Source organism: Fringilla coelebs, assembly GCF_963513975.1.
Source record: "Fringilla coelebs genome assembly, chromosome: 13".
NCBI lineage: Eukaryota > Metazoa > Chordata > Aves > Passeriformes > Fringillidae > Fringilla > Fringilla coelebs.
This window is the reverse complement of record NC_140039.1, coordinates 21,801,393-21,819,973: the sequence shown is the minus strand read 5'-3', so window position 1 is coordinate 21,819,973 and position 18,581 is coordinate 21,801,393. Positions and strand designations below refer to the sequence as shown.

General features: G+C 45.0%; 1 protein-coding gene across 3 annotated transcripts in view; it reads left to right on the top strand.

Annotated features, from left to right (window-relative positions):
* Nucleotides 1-18,581, top strand: part of RAD18 (RAD18 E3 ubiquitin protein ligase) — a 28,336-nt gene that overhangs the window by 1,666 nt on the left and 8,089 nt on the right. For all 3 annotated transcript variants that reach the window (XR_014616481.1, XM_084214274.1, XM_084214275.1), the window contains exons 3-11: nucleotides 367-428; nucleotides 1,340-1,410; nucleotides 5,281-5,609; nucleotides 6,808-6,907; nucleotides 9,183-9,367; nucleotides 10,415-10,491; nucleotides 11,175-11,235; nucleotides 13,534-13,668; nucleotides 16,799-16,946. Coding sequence is in view for 2 of the 3 variants with exons in the window: in XM_084214274.1 (XP_084070400.1) it covers nucleotides 367-428; nucleotides 1,340-1,410; nucleotides 5,281-5,609; nucleotides 6,808-6,907; nucleotides 9,183-9,367; nucleotides 10,415-10,491; nucleotides 11,175-11,235; nucleotides 13,534-13,668; nucleotides 16,799-16,946 (1,168 nt within the window). In the remaining variant the exon portion in view is untranslated. The remainder of the gene's footprint in view (nucleotides 1-366; nucleotides 429-1,339; nucleotides 1,411-5,280; nucleotides 5,610-6,807; nucleotides 6,908-9,182; nucleotides 9,368-10,414; nucleotides 10,492-11,174; nucleotides 11,236-13,533; nucleotides 13,669-16,798; nucleotides 16,947-18,581) is intronic.

Below are 18,581 nucleotides of genomic sequence, written 5' to 3'. Positions count from 1 at the left end.
TTGTGAGTTTGTCTGGGGCTATGCAGAAAGATGAAAGTGATCAGCATTAGTCATGTCAAAAACCCAGCATGGGGAGGGAGTGCTGTAGTGGTGGGGGCTGATGAAGGGTTTCTTGCACTGGGGAACAAAGGGAACCAAACATCAGCTTTAGGTGGAGGAGCTGATATTTGATGTTGAAACACATTTGCATAAAATACGGCTTCTTTTGTAACAATGATGATCTCAATTCCATGTGAAAACGGTGTATTTTCAGCATTTGTATATTGTGGAATAGCTTGCATGTATTGTACAACAAGGAAATACACGAGCAGGGATGGGGAACTGCATTTGGAATAATGTTCAAAATGATGTGTTTCCTTTTTCCAGATTGTTCCCTTTGCATCCGCAAGTCTTTGTCCTACAAAACACAGTGTCCAACATGCTGTGTGGTAAGTGTGGTTTTGGTTTGGTTTTTTCCCCTCAGCTTGTTTTTTATCTTTTGGCAAATCTCAGGAGCTTTTCCCTTTGGACCACACCAAATAATCAATTCTGATTGCATGGGCACAGTGTGGTGCTCTTGCATCTGGAGTTTTCCTGTTCCAGAGCTGCTCCTCTGTCAGTGCAGGCGGAAGGGGATGGAGCATCAGGCCTGGGGTTTGGCTCATGGCTGTGTGTACAATCTGCCACAAAACATTTAATGTTAAATTGTTAAAATGCTCCATCATTTAAACCAGCAGTGCTGAAACATAAGTGCTTTATTTTCTGTGTGTGAGTGGCCCCATCTCAAAATAAAAATAAAATTAAAAAATAATAAAAGCTTTGCTTAAAAGAACAGCAGAGAGAGATGCAGTGAGGTAAAAATCAGAAATTGTTTAAAAAGAATTAATTGAATGCACAAAGGCATCTCATAATTCATATTTTCATTCCATAATCAGAAGATTAGCATTTCCCTTCATCAGTTTTCATGCTTTGTTGCTTAAGGTTCTTACCACCTTCAGAAAATGGTTTGGTTTTCAAAATTATTAGACCTGTGCTCTAATAAACCATTGTTGGAGTCTGGGCACACTGGGCTTTGTTTCTTTAGCTTTATGCTTTTTTTTTACCTGTTACCTTAATATCCCAGACTTAAGTTCTCAGGCAGTTATTTTAATAGGAGATATTTTTGGGAAGAAGTGTTTACCCTTTAAGCATCTTAATTCCTGTAGCACTTTAGTGGGGGTAGTTGAGGCATGGAGCCAAGAAGCAAGTTATTGATCACTTGGACATTTTCTGAGCACTTGCTGTTTTCACTGCATTTGAATGTTTGTTTGTTTAGGTTTGTTTTGGTTTTCTTTTTGCTTTTTCTTTCTTTCTTTTATAGGCAGTCTCAGAATCTGACCTGAAAAACAACCGGATTTTAGATGATCTTGTGAAGAGCTTTAATTCTGCAAGGTATTGATCTAATTCTATAGCTGCCCTCTCTGGTTTGGCAGCTGGCAAGGTGTGGCTGTGTGTGACCAGGCTCAGAGCCCTGGAGAGGAGCAGTGTGAGAACTGAGCAAAACAATCGTGGTGTGACAGAAGCATTGTCCAAGATGAATGTTCACTTTTTGGGAAAATCCTGCAGTGTTCTGGCTGAAGGGTACTGCGCACTCAAGTGATGTGGAGGTTTTACAAGCTTATTTTGGTTCTGCTTCTGGTTAGCTGTTCTGGAAGTTACAGTCCCTGCCAATGTGTAGGAAGTCATCAGATATTTCAGGATTCTCCAGGGGAAATAATGGTAGTAAAGATTTTCTTCAAGATCCTTCCTGTGTGTGTGCAGGGGAGATTCTGAATAGAAAGATTTTGTCCAGTGGTTATGGTCACCTTGCAAGAGCATTCTTTTGGTGAAGGCACTGGCTAGGAAAAATATAGGTATTGAAAGACTAAAAAAGTGAGTTTTCTCGGGTAAGGAAAGTAGTGGAGTGCCATGCTTTCAGCTTGATTTCTTAGCTACTTTTCTGTTTGTTTTTAATTCATTTTTGAGCTTCAAATCCCTTTAGAAGTCTGGAACAACAGAATAAATATGACGTGGTAAAATACTGCAACAGTATCACAATGTGTATCACAGATGATACATCAGTAGATACACGAAGTTCCTGGTATTACCTGTTTTCTTTTGATGAGAAGCTACTCAGTGATTTGCTGGGAATTCTGTGGGTGTTCCTGTCTCTGCAGGAGACAAATGTACTTTCATCTTTTTCTCTGAAATTAACTTGGAGCTGGAAGTCAATGAGACTCTTGGCTTCGTAAGTGACAAGAAGCATAGTTCAGTTGATGGCTTTGTTTCATGAGAGAATTTTTCTCTGATGAAGATCATAGAATGTAGATAGATCTAATCTTCTATATGACCACTTCTAGATTTAATTGATTTATTTGAGTAATTTAAATCCTACAGTTCCCCTGTTTCACCTTAAATTCTGGTGCTTCCTAGTGATAAATGGATTACTATTTTTTTGCTAATGTCTAATTTTGTGGGGAACAAGTAGTGCTGACTTGGATCCATTATGATATTGAATCTTAAATGTTAACTTTTTTTGGACTGCTTTAATGGATCAGTATAAATCTTACCAGTGAGAGTGGTTCAATAACCTTTCCTTTTGTGACTTGGAGTTCGATCAATTTCTCACATGAAGCTGGATCAGCGGGGCTGTGGAGCGCAGCCTGGGCTGGGTGGAGGGAAGCAGAGCAGGGTCTGGGTGGGAAAGGCTCCCTGCTGACTGCTCTAGTGACAGACCCCCGGGGCAATGCAGGCAGTGCTCAGTGTGGTGGCCAGGGCTTGGCACCTGGGCTGGGTCTGTCCCCTGGGGCTGCAGGTGCCCTGAGCTGGGGGCACACTGCTTGTCCGGAGAGCGTCACGTGGCACGAGCATCATTCAGTGAGAGCAGCACTGCTCTGTGTCCTGCTGGTATTGGAACAGGAGAAATCTTCCGTCTCCCCCCTCCTTCTCCATCTGCTTTGTCTCCCCTTGGCTGTCCCCAAAAACAAATCCACAGTCCAGGAGTTGAAGGGCTCAGCATGTTTGAAAGATCAAGTATGTTCTAACTTGACTTTGAGCCTTGGGTAGTTTGATGTTTATGAAAATTAGGCCTTAAATCTTCTCAGCATTTCACAAAGTGCAAACCCATTTCTTAAGTCAGGCCTGGAGGGGAAGAAAATGGTAATGTTGGTGGCACTTAGCAGAGTGAAAGCTGTGCTCCAAGGTCAGCATGTGCAGGGAATGGGAATCATGCCAGCCAGACTGAGCTCTGCTCCGTTTGTGCTCTGCTCAGCATTAGGTGTGTGCACCCTAGGTGGGGTGTTTGCAGGGAATGGGAATCATTCCAGCCAGACTGAGCTCTGATCCGTTTGTGCTCTGCTCAGCATTAGGTGTGTGCACCCTAGGTGGGGTGTTTGCAGGGAATGGGAATCATTCCAGCCAGACTGAGCTCTGATCCTTTTGTGCTCTGCTCAGGTGTGTGCGGGGGATGTGGGGGATGTGTGGGAATGCAGCTCCCTCCTTGTGCAGAGGGTGGGCTCTCAGTGGAAGGGGAGGTGTCCTGTGCTTCCTTAGGGCCGTGGGTGTTTCTGTGTGTGAAGGGAGAGGAGCAGTTCTGACCAGGCTCTGGTGGCTGTGGCTGTGCAGTGCCCTGGTGAGGGCACACCCTGACCCCAGCATGGCAGGAGCTTGGGGGGCCTTGCCATGAGCACTTTTCTGTTCCCTCACCTGTCTGTGCTCTGGAGCAGAATTCATGGCTCTGGCCAGGCCAGGAGAGAAAGATGAGGAGCAGTATTTGCACAAGCTAACCTTAATGAAGACTTCGCTTATCAGTTGCAGTGAGGCCAGTATCTTTAAAAATAACAGGTAAAGTTTTGTGTGAAGTGTAAAGAGTTGGTTTCATTGCCCTCTACTAAAGAGATTATTTTGAGAAAATTTGTCAGTTTCTGCATCATCTTGTTAAATAGAAAAGTAGTAGTGTTTGCTGAAAAGAATCTCTGGTTTTCTTCATACATAGGGAAGAAAATGTTTTTACTGTAAAGTTTATCTCTTGTTTCCTAGTCAGGGTTACTTGACAGGTAGTGAGTCAGAGGAATAAACACATCGACTCTGGGTGCTGGAGAGAGCAGGTGCTGTCATTGCTGATACAGTGATTGAGCAGGAATGCAGGAGGAATTTCAAGGAGATACATTGCTTTTAGTGCAGTTGGGACTGTTCTGTGTGAGTTCTTCCTAGGAAGATTCACAGCTCTGTCTCTTCATCTGAATTTATTTATGTGGAAGCCCTAGATTCCCAACAACTCTGCTTCATTGCTGCTTCAGCAAGAGAGAAGTAAACAGACTGTAAAATGGGAACCAGGAGCCTGATGAAGGACACTTAGTTTTTGTGGGTGTTACAGATCTGAAGGAAAAAAGTTGGGAAGCTGTTCATGCTGTTGTTGAAGCAGAGGGAGGATGCTGGAGGGGAGGATGTTTAGAAACCATCCATCTTCAGTTAAACAGGTGTTTTTTACCTCCCTGCCCTGACCCATCTCAGTGACTGAGGAGGATGGGTCTCACAGGAGGGTTTGGGTAGTGGCTGTTCTGACACCTGCTTGATTCATCTCTCAGCCTTCAAAGGGAAGGACACTGCTCTGCTCATAAACTGAGCATTGTCAGCTGTGCTGCAGTCACTGCTTTGTGCCAGGAAGGTAAAATTCTGTCAGCTCAGAGCTCTGTAGCAGTCTGTTAAGTTCTTGAGAGTATCACAGGTAATGCTGAGACCATACACAGTGTGCAGAGGTTTTTGAACACCATGTAGAACTGATGTTTGCCATAGGATCAGCTCCCAGGTGAGCTGGCCAGGCTGGTGATGGCAGAGGCTGGACCCCTCCATCACTCTGTGCTTTTTCTGGGCTTGCTGAGTGATGGATGAGCTTCTAGTCGAGTCATGCTTGTCCAAATCTCTCCAATCACACCTGTCAGAGTTTCTGTGATTAGTGGGAAATTTGAGTAATTCACTCTGGTGCTGAGGGAGGGAGTGGTAGGTGACAGTGTTCTGTCAGAGAGCCCAGGGCAGTGCCAGGAGCGTCTGCTGTGCCCTGGTTCTTCTGTTCCTGGGGTGTAGGACTGTGAGATGCCATCACCCAGCTTCTCATGAGCCCAAAAAACCACATTCTGGGAAAAGCCAGTGTGACTGCTCCCTCCTCTATTGCCCTCAGTCCTAGCATTTTCACAGCCAGAAGAGAGCGTGTGTTGGCAAGGAAGTTTCCAAGTTCCTCACACCACGCAGTGTGCTAGCTGTGTGTTTTCTCCTGGGTGCTCCTAGGCGGCAGCTGTTGCAGTTGGTGTTGGAAGCTCCACCGGCTCCATCCCCTCCAGCCCAGAGTCACTGGAGTCCTGGTTCTCAGCCAGAGTCTGAACAGGTGCCAGGCATTGACAGCTCCTTAAGCAAGGACACAGTCTGCACCTCCACGAAGGCAGGTGGCCTGGCGTGGACTGCTCAGAAGAGTTTGAAAACTGAGGAACACCATGACCTGCGCAGCCCTTCTGCAGAGGTTGGTGGTAAAGACAGCAAAGTGATTTCACAAGAGATTCCTGGGTGCACCCAAAGCCATGAAAAGCCTTCTACATCTGTGCTCAAAGGAGACAGGAAAGGTGAGGTGTTTGATTTCTGGTTGTGTCCTGCTCTCTCCCCCACGTGTGGCTGGCTGTATGTGTTACAGGAGCCCATTTCTCCTCGTGGCTCTGGTCTGTGCTGGCACGTTCAGCTCCTTCCCCTTTATCTGGCCCGTGCTGCCTTCACTTCGCTGCTCATGTGGGACAGCTCTGCTCCAAGTGTGCTCTTCACAAAAGAGCCTGAGCTGCTGCCAAGGAGTTAAATGGAATTCAGTGCTTATGGATTCCTTTGCTTTGAGTAACAACATGGAAAAACAATAGTTGTGCAACAGTCTTAGTAAAAATGAAGTAATTTCTCTTCTCCTTACTCCTAATGACTAGACAGACACTGGCATTTATTCTGCTCTTGTATCCTTGAGCAGGTTGTTTTATAATGTGTTTGTTATTTGAGGGGTGAGCCTGAACTCAAAATGAGCATGGCAGCAATTCTGTTAATATTTTTGTTCCACACTCTTCAAAAGAGTCATCTGCTTTATTCTTCGTAATTCTAGAGAGTTAAGGTGAATTTACTTTGAAGGATGGAAAAGCTCATTTTTACCAATCAACCACAATAAAATGGCAGAATCCTCTTAGTTCTGATGTGCTGGCAGCCATCCTATTGACCCAGCTAAAAGCCTAAATTAAAACAAAACACCATGTAGGAGTACAGCCCCGGTTTTTATTAGTTCAAATTTAGCTGTTGTTTTGTATAATGATTTATTCATCTGGAACTCTGAAGTTATATGTATTCATTAGCTGGATGGATCCTGCTGAAAGAGGCACCACAGCCAGGAAAGGAGCCACGGGAAACCTGCCGTGGTTTTACATCAGACCTGCTTGTGTTGAGAAGTTAAAACTCACTTGAAATTTTACTGTTTGTTTATTTTTGAGCAATTAGAACTTTCACTTGCTTCCCATTCCATGATCTTTTTGAATATTTGAGCACTCACCACATGGAAATTATTTCCACAAATGCAAAGTAGTTGATCAGACAGTATTTGTGGAACACCTTCAGTGAGAGGGTTTAGTGTTATTTGTTCCTGTTCTGAGAGCTCAGATCTAACTTCCAGTACAGTAACAGACAGCTCAGGACTAGTGTGCTTTGTTACTGTCCCAACTATCAGTCTTGCTTTAGAGGAAAACATTCGCTCTTTGCTGTTACCTCCACACCAGTAAATTCCTTCTCCCTTGCTTTCAGTGGAATGTCCTGTTTGTGAGGTTGCTATTCTAGAACAATACATAAACAAACATCTGGACAGCTGCTTGACCAGAGAGGAGAAGAAGGACAGCCTGCGAAGGTAAGGAGCAGCTCTGCGGGCTTCCAGGTGCGTGTGGCTGGACTGAGCTGTGTGCTGCTGGGGTGTGCTAGGAGGGGTCTGTGTTTGTTTCTGGCTTCCCTGCTTGGTAGAGCACTCTGAATTCACTGTGGGGATTGTCCCCCCTTGAGGAAGAGTGTGGATTGCCAGCTCAATTACTCTTTGGCTTTTAGTGGCAAGGAAAGAGTGGCCAATGCTTTAAAAAATTCAGCACAGGGAGAACTTAGTCTGTGCATTGTTCTTGTCACCTTTCTGCTCCCTGGCATTAAAATTCCCTTCAGATAACATTGATTCCCATTTTTCATTTGGTGAAGGAATTGCTTCCTTTGGTTCAGGTGTGCCAAGAGACATTTTCTTCAATAGCTGTCAAGTTAAAGAATAAAAATTGCACCTTTCTCTCCTCTCTGTGGGGCTGTTGAGGTTTCCTGAAGATCTCGATTTCCATAAGATTAATGCATTCCTTTGGCTTTGTGCCCCTGCCCCAGCATTGGTCATGGTCACCACATTCACATCAGAAGTGGAGTTTCAGTTTGTTTTACTTACAGCAGAAATTTAGGCTGATGTTATTTCTGACTGATCAGATTGAAGAACTGGGAGGATTTGTACTTCAATGCTTGTTTTCCCAATTCCCCTGAAGCTTGAATTAGAAAGTAATTTTATGTTAAAGCTCTTGTTTTGTCCAGTCATGCTTAGAGTGCAGTCTGTAAACTAAAGGACTTTCAAGATGAAAAAAATGGTAAATAAATATTGAAATGTGATGTTACATTTAATTTCCATTTGGAGCGGTTTAGCGCTTTCTCTGTTCTTAATAAATGGAAAAATAAGCCAGATCTGTCCTTGGTGTCCTGCCCATGTCCCTAACAGGATTTAAAGTTCTGCTTATTTAATCTCTAGGCTGCCCAGGCCTGCAGCAGGTGTCAGAGCAGGCACTGCCCTGGGGCTGGCAGCTCTGGGCAGTGCTGGCCCTGGGCAGTGCCTGCTGAGTGCTGTTTGGGGCTGGTAGCAGCACATCCCTGGGCTTCCCTGAGCCGTGGGAGCTCTGCTTGTTCTCAGCCCGTCTGGGTTAACAGCTGAGCAGTTGTTCAGCTCCCCAGAGCTCCACAGGGGTAATTCCAACACGTGAATGTGTTTCCAGGGAACACCGAGTGAGTTTCTCAGTCATGGGGAAACCCAACCAGCATCAGGATTTAAACCTGTTGTGAGGTGTTTTCCTGTGGCTGCCTGCTGGAAAGCTGTCAGCACACTTTAGGTCTGCTGCTGGTGAGCTGGAATATGCACCAGGCTTCTGTGGGACTTTCAAAAGATTTACTTTAATTATTCAGTGAAATTTTTTATATTTCCCAAAAGAATCTGAAAAAAGGCTTCCCTGAAGAGTGTATTGTGGTAATCCATCTTCTGTTTACCAGCCATGCTACAGGGCTGGATGAGAGTAAATGAATTATTGACAGTTTTTGTGTAAGACTTTTTTTTTTAACCTTGATATTTTCAATGCGATAAGTTGAAAGTGCTGAATAGTTTTCAAATAAATCTATCATTTTCACAGTGGAAAGCTGTTAACTGCTCTCTAATCCAGAGTAATGCAGCTGAGCTTTATTTTGCTGCAGAAAGAAAAATGTCTAATTAAATGCTGTTCCTCTGTGAATTACTGCAGTTGCAGAAGATGAGTAAGGCTGCAGATGGGTTTTGGCCCCTTTGTTTGTCCTGGTTTGAGAGTATCTCACCAGGAGGTGTAGGGAAGCCTGAGCTGATTTGACAGGAGGAAATGTTCTGCTAATTTTAGGTGACAAAAGTTGTGCTAGGACTTGAATTTTCTGTGGCAGTTTCCTGTAATTAAGATGTTTTCCCCAGCTGTGCCAGGAATGTTGCATCCTGGCAGAAAGCAGTGGAAAGCAGTAAATTTTGGCTTTAGATGTTATTCCTCTGGGAGCACTGTTACTTATCTTTAATGTCTCTGTATCACCAAATCACCCTTCTGTTATCTGGGAACTGCTGCCTTCAGGTACATGACTATTTTTCTCAAAGACATATTTCCAGAAAGCTGAAAAAGCTCCTAATTCGAATTTGGCTTGATATTTTAATACTTTTAATATTTCTCCAGCTGATTGAAGTGAGCCATGTCCAGCACTGGGGTGGGAAACCCAAGTTTCTTTCATGTATATGTTATCCTGAGTGGGTGAGGTACCCTTAAGTAATTGTAGATAGTTTGATTTTCCTAGGAGTATTAACGAAATAAAGTCTCTTTGTTTTCCTGTGGCAGTTCTGACCACAAAAGGAAGCTGATGTCCAAAGTTGTTTATAACCTGCTGTCGGATCGAGATCTGAGGAAGAAGCTCAAGGAGCATGGTCTGTCCACCTCTGGGACCCGCCAGCAGCTCATCAAGAGGCACCAGGAGTTTGTGCACATGTACAATGCCCAGTGTGATTCCCTGAACCCCAAATCTGGTGAGTGAGAGGCTGCAGGGAGGTTGCTGCCGTCCCAAACCATCAGTCTGCATTTCCCCTTCTGCTGGAAGGATTTATCTTGGTAAGGCCAGGTCAGTGCAGAATGCTGCTTTAGCTGCTGGGGGTGCTCGGGGTGAGCCCGAGCAGTGCTGGGGGTGGATGGAGTGGCACCCAGCCTCTGCCTCACTCCCCCAGAGGGCAGGAAGAGTGCCTGGTGCGTGGTGTGCACTCCAGCTGCTCTCCAGTAATGCCAAACCCCTCCTGTGTTCAGAACCTGTGCACAAAGGGTGAATTATTAAAGCCACACTTAAGGTGCAGACGTGCATTTTGGGTGGTAGCAGAGAGCCTGAGGTCGCTGTGGAATGCCAATAGCTGAGCTTCTGAGGAAGCACAGGTGCCAAATTCCTGGAGTGTGCTTAAACCAGTTTGGAACAGGTTTTATTCTTTCACAGCTTTAATGAGCTTTTCTTCTGCCTGCTTCACTGTATGGTGAAGTGTTTGTTTTAATAACTGCCCTCAGCTGCTTGGCAGTCCTGTGGAGATGATGAAATGCAGAAAGAGATTTGTAGAAGTAAATGTCAAAGCAAACTGTGCAGGCTTCTGCATAGCTGTGGCTCTAGTTAAACGTTACAGTTATGTTGTTTGTAGGCTTTGGACGTGTCTGACAATTGGTGAAGTTGGTTGTAATTCCTCTGTGAGCTTTTCCCTTGAGTCTGCACGTGGTTTTGTTGCCCTGGAAGGTGGTTTGGGGGACAGAGTAAGATAAACAGTAGAGGCAATTATTGTGTCTTCCATTGAAACATCCAGTGTAAAATGGAAAGTTGCTCTGAATGGCAGCCTGTGTGCCACAAGCACTGTTGTGTGCAGGAGGGAGGTTTGGTAGGATGTGGAAAGACAGCACGTTTGCCTGGGATTGGAGTCTGAGCTTTCCCTCTTGGAGCGCTAATGCTGTTTGTGTTAAATGCAGGGTTGTTTCAGTCTGTGCTGTTACAGCTTTTTATTACCCAGCTCCTGTTTCAGTGATCCCTTTCTTGTGTTTCCAAACAGTTGCAGAAGTTGTTAAAGAGCTGGAAAAGAACGAGAAGGTTCGGGTTCAGCTGGAGTGTAATAGACCTGGTGAAAATGTAAGTGACTGCTCTTGGTTCTCACAGAGGGGTGGCCAGCAGAAACTGCAGACAGGGCACTGGGAATGTCTGCCTCTTGCTTTATTGTGGGAATTCCCAGCTTGCATATTAGAATTCACATTCAGCATCCTGTAGGGAACCTGATTTTCTCACACCACACATTTGTCATGGGCAGTCCTGAGTGCCCTGCTGAGCTTTATGCCCAAACCCTTGAAGTAGGAGCAATTTTTGACTGCAATAAAAATTCTTGAGTTAAGTTCTCCTTGGCCATGCTGGAAGATTTTGACCCTTCATGGCAGTGTGGGGAATATTTTGCTTCCTAGAATTCTCTAGGATTTAGCTAGCAAATTCCATGCTTCCGTATCAGCAAGGGCGCCTGTTCTTTTCCCATGACATCTGATACTTTGGTGACTTTTGAAGCCTGTTTGTTGCACAGTGGTAGGAAATATTTTATGGCCCACATGTGCTGAGTGTTACATGGGCTGGCTTGGTCCTGGTGACTCGGTGGAAGCAGGGCAGGACACTGTGGACATGTTCTGGGAATGTGGATTAATGTGATGAGGTACTGAAAGCTGGGGGGAAAAACAAACAGTTGCTTCTTCCAGTTTTAAGTCTGTAATTTCAATGTCTGCAGCTTTAATATCTTTTTATTTATGTTAAAAACATTTGTGTGATTTCTGTAGAGCTTGACCTTCACAAAGGACCAGACAGAGGAAGAAATAGATGAGATCCACACTGAATATCGTAAGTAACATGCAAATTTCACCTAATTTTGCTTTTAAATCTACCTTCTTTTCCTTTGAGCTGAAATACACACACTGATTAACTCCAAAGGCTTCTCTCTTTATGCACCTTGTTCTTTCTTAGTGTGCTGCCATGTTTGCTGGCCATGGAGACAGCAGAGCAGGGTGTGGGATGTGCAGTTGTGGGTCACTGGGAGCCCTCTGCAGCAGAACTGCTGTGGAGGGCCTTCCTGAGCCCAGCAGGGCACTGGCCTTCGTGCTCCTGGTTTTATTTTCTTGGCCTGTTGTACACATTTAGAACAAAATATATTAAATAGTGTCTTAAATCTTCAAAGACAGGTGTTTGATTGAGTTTAGATTGCTGAAAGGGCATGGCTACAAGACTAATCACTTGGAGATCTTGATAGTCTCAAGTAGATTAACTGAAAATTGAAAAGTTTAATAAAAGGGGAAAAGGGGAAGGCAGAAAAGTATTTTAATGGGAAGATATGATTTTAAAATTAATAAAAAATACTGACCAAAGAGGCAAATGGTAAGTGGTGTCAGGTAATTATTTCTTTTAATAAGGAAGAAATCATAAGCATGAAAAAAGAACTGTATGTTAAAATTCAAGAACAGTTTGAGATTAAAGAGTTCTTATCAAATGCCATTATTTCAGTGTAAAACAGATGGACTTTAAAGCTTTAAAAAGCTTTATTACACAATGAAGCTTTTGTTTTCCCTTTTATTTTTCAGCACTTGCACCCCAGACCCCAATTCCCAGCTGAATGAACGAACTCTAGTGTAAATTCTGAATAAAAACTCTCAAATATATTTTTGTTCTGCTTTTCCATATGAAAAAACACACCGGGGCTGTGAACAGCCTTGGGGAAAGGCAGGACAAACTGTTTAAGAGAAAATGCTTTTTTTCTGCTCCTTTGCACTTTCCCAGACTCTTGGCAATTTGCACATTGCACTGTTGGCATTTTTTTGCTGTTTATGAAATAGCAATTAATACTTTGGCTTGATGAACCTGAGGATGGGAGCTCTGCCTGGCAGTTAGAGACAATGTCATTTCCTTCTGCCCCACAGGACTCGGGGACACCCTCAGCCCACTCTGCTTTTTTTGTGGTCTCTGTTTAAAGAGTTAAAAAAATCTACAGGAAAGGAAATACATCTGTGAAAAAAAATATTTGGTTGCCTTTTTTGCTTATAAATCTTTTCATTTGCCATGTTCTTTGGAGGTCTGCTGCTTTGTCTTGTGTTTTAAATATTTGTCGTTCTGTCTGGGGCTGGTTTATGTTGCTGCAGTTTGTGGGATGTGCTTGGGGTGTCGTTTCAGCACCACAGTGATTTACAGTGTAGCTGAGCAGTGTTTGTGTGCCAGGACATTGCTTTTCAAAAAGCTTTGTAGTTCTGCCATGAGCCAGCACAACAAAAGATAGTAATGCTGGAGAAACTGAAGTGCCAGAGGAATTCTGTAATGAGAGTGCAGCAACTCAGACACGACATCTGGGACAGAACTTGCTTTTTATTAACAGAATTTTTGGCCTTATGTGGTGTTTTCAGCTACTCAGGGAAAGGGAGCCTGTGTCAAATCTGTTTCCTTCTGTGGGGCAGAACTTGGTGTTTTATAATGCAATAGATCAAATAATTTCTTCCCTGGAAGGGTGCTCAGCCGTTGGAACGGGCTCCTCAGGGACGTGACACAGTGCTTGACAGTCCTTTCTGAAGAGAAATTCCTGCTGATGTCCAGCCTGGCCCTCCCCAGCCCATCCTGAGGCCGTTCCCTCTCCTCCTGTCCCTGTTCCCTGGGGGCAGAGCCTGAGCCACAGCTGGCTGTCCCCTCCTGGCAGTGGGTTCCCTCCTGCCTGGCCAGGCTGAGGTGACCCACAGCATCCTGCTGAGGACACCGGGCATTTTCCCAGCCTCTGAGGGAACCATCTGCAGCATCGAGCTTAAACAATTCCATTGTTTTGGCTGAGCACCAGAGGAGTGCTTAAAACGTGATTGAAAGTGCAGAGAGTATTTGGATTATTAACTTACTTAAAGGATCTGAATCCCAGCAGTGTAATGGGCATGACACAGAGCCTGAAGTGTTCATCTGTGCTGTGCTCTGGGCAGCTCTGTGACAGCACAGACACAGATTTGGATCCTTAATAGAATGTGGAACATATCACAGTGCTGGGTTGGTTTTCCTCTGCTGTAACAAAACCACTTTTAATTCAGTTTTTGGTGTCCATTTCTGTTCACATCCTTGCAGTGTTTGTGCCATACCTTAGTCCTGTGGGGGTGGTCACTGATGCTCTGTACCTTTCAGGAAACAAACACAGAAGTGAATTCAAGTTCTTGGTGGATCAAGTAAATAAACGGTGGAAGAAAAGGGGTGAGGGGAAAGCAGAAAGTGCTCAAAACAAAGAGGAAGTTGGTGTCAAGGAGCTGCCAGCAGCCACAGGTCAGTCACATTTCATATTGTCCCCTCTTGGACCACACTAAGAAGTGCTGGATTCCCAAAGAAGTGGTCTTTCATCTGTTGTTGTTCTTCTATACTCTTTAGGGGAAAAAGCCCAACCAGCATACAGATCAAACAGACCCTGAAGTGATTTACTACTATTGATTTTAGTGTGGAACATTGGCATGACCCATAACGAATATATTAGTTTGGTTTCTGTGTGTTGGTTGGATGTGCCTAATCTGGGGCACGTTCCAGTGGGCTGGAAGGGGGTGTCAGGTTCTGGTTCAGGTTTGCTGCAGGTGCTGAGGGTGGCCACATGAACCACTCTGGAGTGAAGGTGAGGGTGGTGCTGCTTGCTGCCTTTCAACCTTCCAGGATCATTGCTGTGAGAGGGGGTTGGTAATTGGGAGCTGCAGAAGCATTTGTGGAGATTGGATTCAGGAATTTTTTGTCCTGGGACCGAAGCAGTAAAATCCTTGGGCTTGTTTTCGGCCGTTCATGCAGGATGTTGCCCCTCTCTGACTTGCTGTGTTTTGTGTTTGTAGCCTGGAGCACAGAGGGAGGTGGGAAGGCATGGCTGCAGCCCCTCCCTGGCGGGGAGGAAGGAGCCTGCTGCAGCCTGCTGGCTCTCCGTGCTCCCCCAGCCCCAGACATCCCCGGGGTGTGCCCCGGGAGCGCTGCCTGCCGGAGCCTTCGCTCTCCTCTGCCTTGGGCTTCCTGGCCGCTTGGGCAGGGAGCATCTGTCCTTGAGTGTGGGGTTTAGGAGAGCATTCCTCAGCCTAACAGAACTTGTGGATTTCTAATCTGAGAGACTGAGTTCTGGAGAGCCCCCTGGCCAAAGTGGGACGTGCCGCTGTCGGTTCACTCAGGAAAACATGGCAGTGTCGTTTGCCCCAGCTCTCACAAATCCCTCTGCTCTTGAGCTGACTTCATCTGGGCCCCTCTCCAGTGCTGGCTCTTCCAGCAGAGCTCTGCAGAATAAAAAGAAATGAAGAGAACAGTATAATAGTATGAATTTTATCTGTATTATTTCCTGCAGACCTTGGAGCAGTGCATGATCCGTTCTGTGTGAAGGGTAAAAGTTAAAGGAATCTCAAGGATTCCTTATAAATAAATTAAATATTTTAAGCTGTTCCTCTTCTATAGCAGAAGAATGTGTTATTGGATAGTGGGGTCACAGCCTTGATTTCCAGCTCTGGAAGGGAGGGATGGGCTGCTGTGGATTTTGGGGTTTCTTCTGTGTGAGCTGTTCTATATGTGCTGCCCTGCAGGCTCTGAGAAGAGCTGGTGTAAAACTATGGAGTTTTTCCAAAAGAGTGATCAGGTAGACAATAACTTGAATCAGATGTATCATTCTGCATCATGTCTAGAATGTGGCAGCACCTCATTTGGTTCTGGCAAACCTGCACAATTTCCATTACACTTGGTTCTCTGAGCTTCCAATAATCCTTGGAATTTGTTTTATGCGACACATCTGCACTCAGATGACTGTTTCTAAACAACTGAGAAAGCAAAAAGGTGATTTACAGGGGAGGGAACAGATGCCTAAAGCCTGTTTCCTCTTGGTTCCTTGTAACAGCAATTGCCTTTGTATTAAACTGGGAATTGCAGCCTGGGAAAGGAAGAAGGCAGTAATGGCCTGATGGTAAGCTGGTGGAGCCAAGGCTTTGTCTGCATTCCTTACCCACTTGCTTTGTGTTCTCATGGAAGTGGTGGAATTGTACAGAATTAAAAGAGATCTTTGGTTTGGTTGGGGTTTTGTTGCTTTGTTGGTTTATTTTAATTTCCTCCTCCATCTCTCCCATTGCCTCTCCTGTACTATTGGTTGATGTAATTTAACCTCACTCTGTTTGTGGTGACATTTTAATCATCTGTTCCTGATTTACGTCATCTTGCTTTTCCTCTTTAAGTTTAAAACATGTTTCCCAGTCTTCATAGCTTTTAAACATGGGGCTGTGCTTTGTCTAAGGGGAAGGCACCATAAGGATTTGATATATATTGGTGCTAAATAATTTGATTCAATAAATATTAACTGTGCTGGGCTGCATTATTGCACAGGCCTTTGCTATTTTTACCCTGCTAATTTCAGAGAGTTGTGTTTCATTAGCTGGACAACCGACTCACTGGGATCTGCTGGTTGTTTTCAGCAGACAAAAATATGCCCCTGATATTTAATTATGCCTATTAGCAGGAGAGAAAGGGCAAGCTGAGCTGAATCCAAAGATTGTGAAGCCCCTCCACACTCTAATTAAAGTTCTGCTTGGCCATTTCTGTCCCAGCCATTGCTGGAGGGGCAGAAAAGTCGGAGTGGTTTGAGCAGGAGCTTGGCTTGGGCCCTGGGGGGGAGCCAGGGATGTCTGTGACTGCCAGGATCAGTTATCACTGAGATGGGTCTGCAGAGGCTTCGTGTCCTGAGTGGTTTTTTAGTTAAGTAACTCACTTGCAAATATTTGTGGGTATGGCGTGAGGGCAGTCTGTCTTTTCATACCAGAATTTTTAACCTGTATCTGTTTTCTCTTTGGAAGGGCAGAAGGTGTCTTTTCAGAGAACTGTTCATCTTTTCATTGAACAAAGCACTTGACACAAAAACCAGCAGAAGGGTTTTCAATTTTTGTCTGTTGCGTTGCCTAGAAATTATTTTTCCTGTTGAAATGGAAATGTCAGTGCACTGACCTTGTCTGAGCTGCATAAGGAAGTAAATCACAACTGAAAATAAGCCTGTTAACTTGGTCTGTAAAATTAAAGCTCAAGCTGTCTGATGTAGGGGCTGAAGCACAAGCAGCCAGCAGCACTCATTAAGTGCTTGCTAATTTCTTAAATGAAGTTCCATCTTATGAAATGTGTAACACATCCTCACCCTTTATTTCTCTCCTTGTGTTTGAAACTCAACAGTGAAACATTCCTGGTTCTCAGGGAGTTGCTGGTTGGTTTCTTTTTTTAAATACACACAAAAAGAAATTCAACCTTTGAAACTGTCAAAGTTTTGGAAAATAAGTATGTGGGAATGAGATGTTGGTATTTAAATGTTTATAACTTAATTTTTCTTGAAAAATCTTATCTCTAGGCTGCAGAATCCTAAACAATAGTATATTGTATCATTCATTCTAATCTCTGTCTTTCCACTTGGTAGAACCTGGGGAAGAGAATCCCACAGCTGGAAAATCTCAAGCACTCCAATCAGAAATTCCTGATGGCCAAAGAAGTGAATCTCACGGCTTGAAGGAGTGGCAGAGATCAGCCTCTCCTGAGTTCTCACTGTCATCTGGCTCAACATGCAGGTCAGTGAGGCAGGCCCTGCTGCTGGTGTGTGCTGGGGGAGAGCTGCTGGAAGAGCTGTGCCACTGCCAGGGAGCAGTGCAGGCATCCAGACCACAGGAGGGGTGCTGGCTGTGCTCACAATTCCTTCTGCACGTGTTCCTGGGCTTCCCATCTGCTGGAAGTTTTATTAGAAAGGTCCCAAAATTGATACAGCCTCAGTCTTTTAAATAGTATAGCTGTAAGGACCTGTGGTCCCAGTTTCTGGAGGACAGGTGAAAAAGTCATTGGAAACAAATACAGAATAATTGGGTTTTGCTATGTGTCTGAAAGCAAGAGAGCTAATCTTTCTGTCTTGTTGATAACAGAATTAAGAGGAGAATGCAGGTCTGCATTGCCAGGAATAAAAGGGTTTCCTGTGTTTTTAGAAGTGGGAGATAATCAGAGGAAGTAGCTGAAGGTCACCAGCTGAGCTAGGAGTGACATTTCTTGATTTCCCACCCCTTGGACCCCTAGCATCTGCCTCTTTCTCCTTGTTCTGCAAATATTAAGAGTAAGGTAGTGATTGGCATCATTGTTGGTTATTAACAGAGCAATCTAATTGAAATATTTTACCAGAAACCAATTTTCCTAAAGTCATTTGGTTACAAAGAGCTTTTAGAAATCATCATGAGGGTTCCCTTCCACAGAGGGAAATGTGGAACTGGGAGTGAAAGCCTAGAGAGACTTTGGAACAGGGAGATCAGCTTGGGGGATGAGAGAGCATCAAGCAGTAAATGTCTTTGTTTTACAGGATCAGACTTTGCTGCCTGTTTCCATTGACTTGCAGGAGTGGGAGCATACGTAAATATTTGTCAGTAAACAGCAATCTGCTGCCAGGCGAGCACTGGGGGAGGCAGGAGGGGTCGTTGTTGCCCTTTTAGAATATCCCTGCATTTCTCTTTGACTACAGACCTGCCTTAGAGGCCAGTCAAGCCCTTCCCCTCCTGTGGCCTTTCCCCTCTATGCTATCTGTGTCTTTCTGCCTGAACTGGTCCCGTAAAATTGATAAAGGCAGCAAATCAGATTATTTGCTGTTCAGTGTGTAAGAAGGTGAGCACTGAGCAGATTTCTCTCAGTTTCTCAGGATGTAAGTGAGGATGGCAGTTTTTCCTTCCCTGTGACCAGGGTGCTGTTCTCCTGCCCGTGTCTGGGTCAGTCCCAGTGCTCTGGGCTCTCCCAGAGCTCACCTTGCCATAGCCCCTCTTGGAGTGTCTCATTCCCAGGTGTGCTGCTGGAGCACCCAGCTCCCAGTGGGACACGCTGCCTGTAGAGGTTGGGTGACCCTCTGCTCTGACTCTGCCCCAGGCAGGGCAGCTGGAGAGGCCCAGGGAGCCTTGGGGCATCACACCCTGCAGCTTCTCCTCCTTGGCATCCAGCTCCAGCACAAGGAGATGAGAGCAGCAGCAGGGATGCAGGGAGGGCTCAGCTGAGGTGACAGGGGCTGCCTGCTGGGGATGGAAGGTCCTTCCTGTCTGACCACACTGTTCCTCATGGGCCTCGCTAAGGAGCACTTTCGAGTGTTTTCCTGGGTTTTCCTGGGTTTTAACGAGAGGCTGCAGGGAGTCTCCCCCTTTCCAAATGCTGAGGTAGAGGAGCACATACTGGAAGAGTCAAAT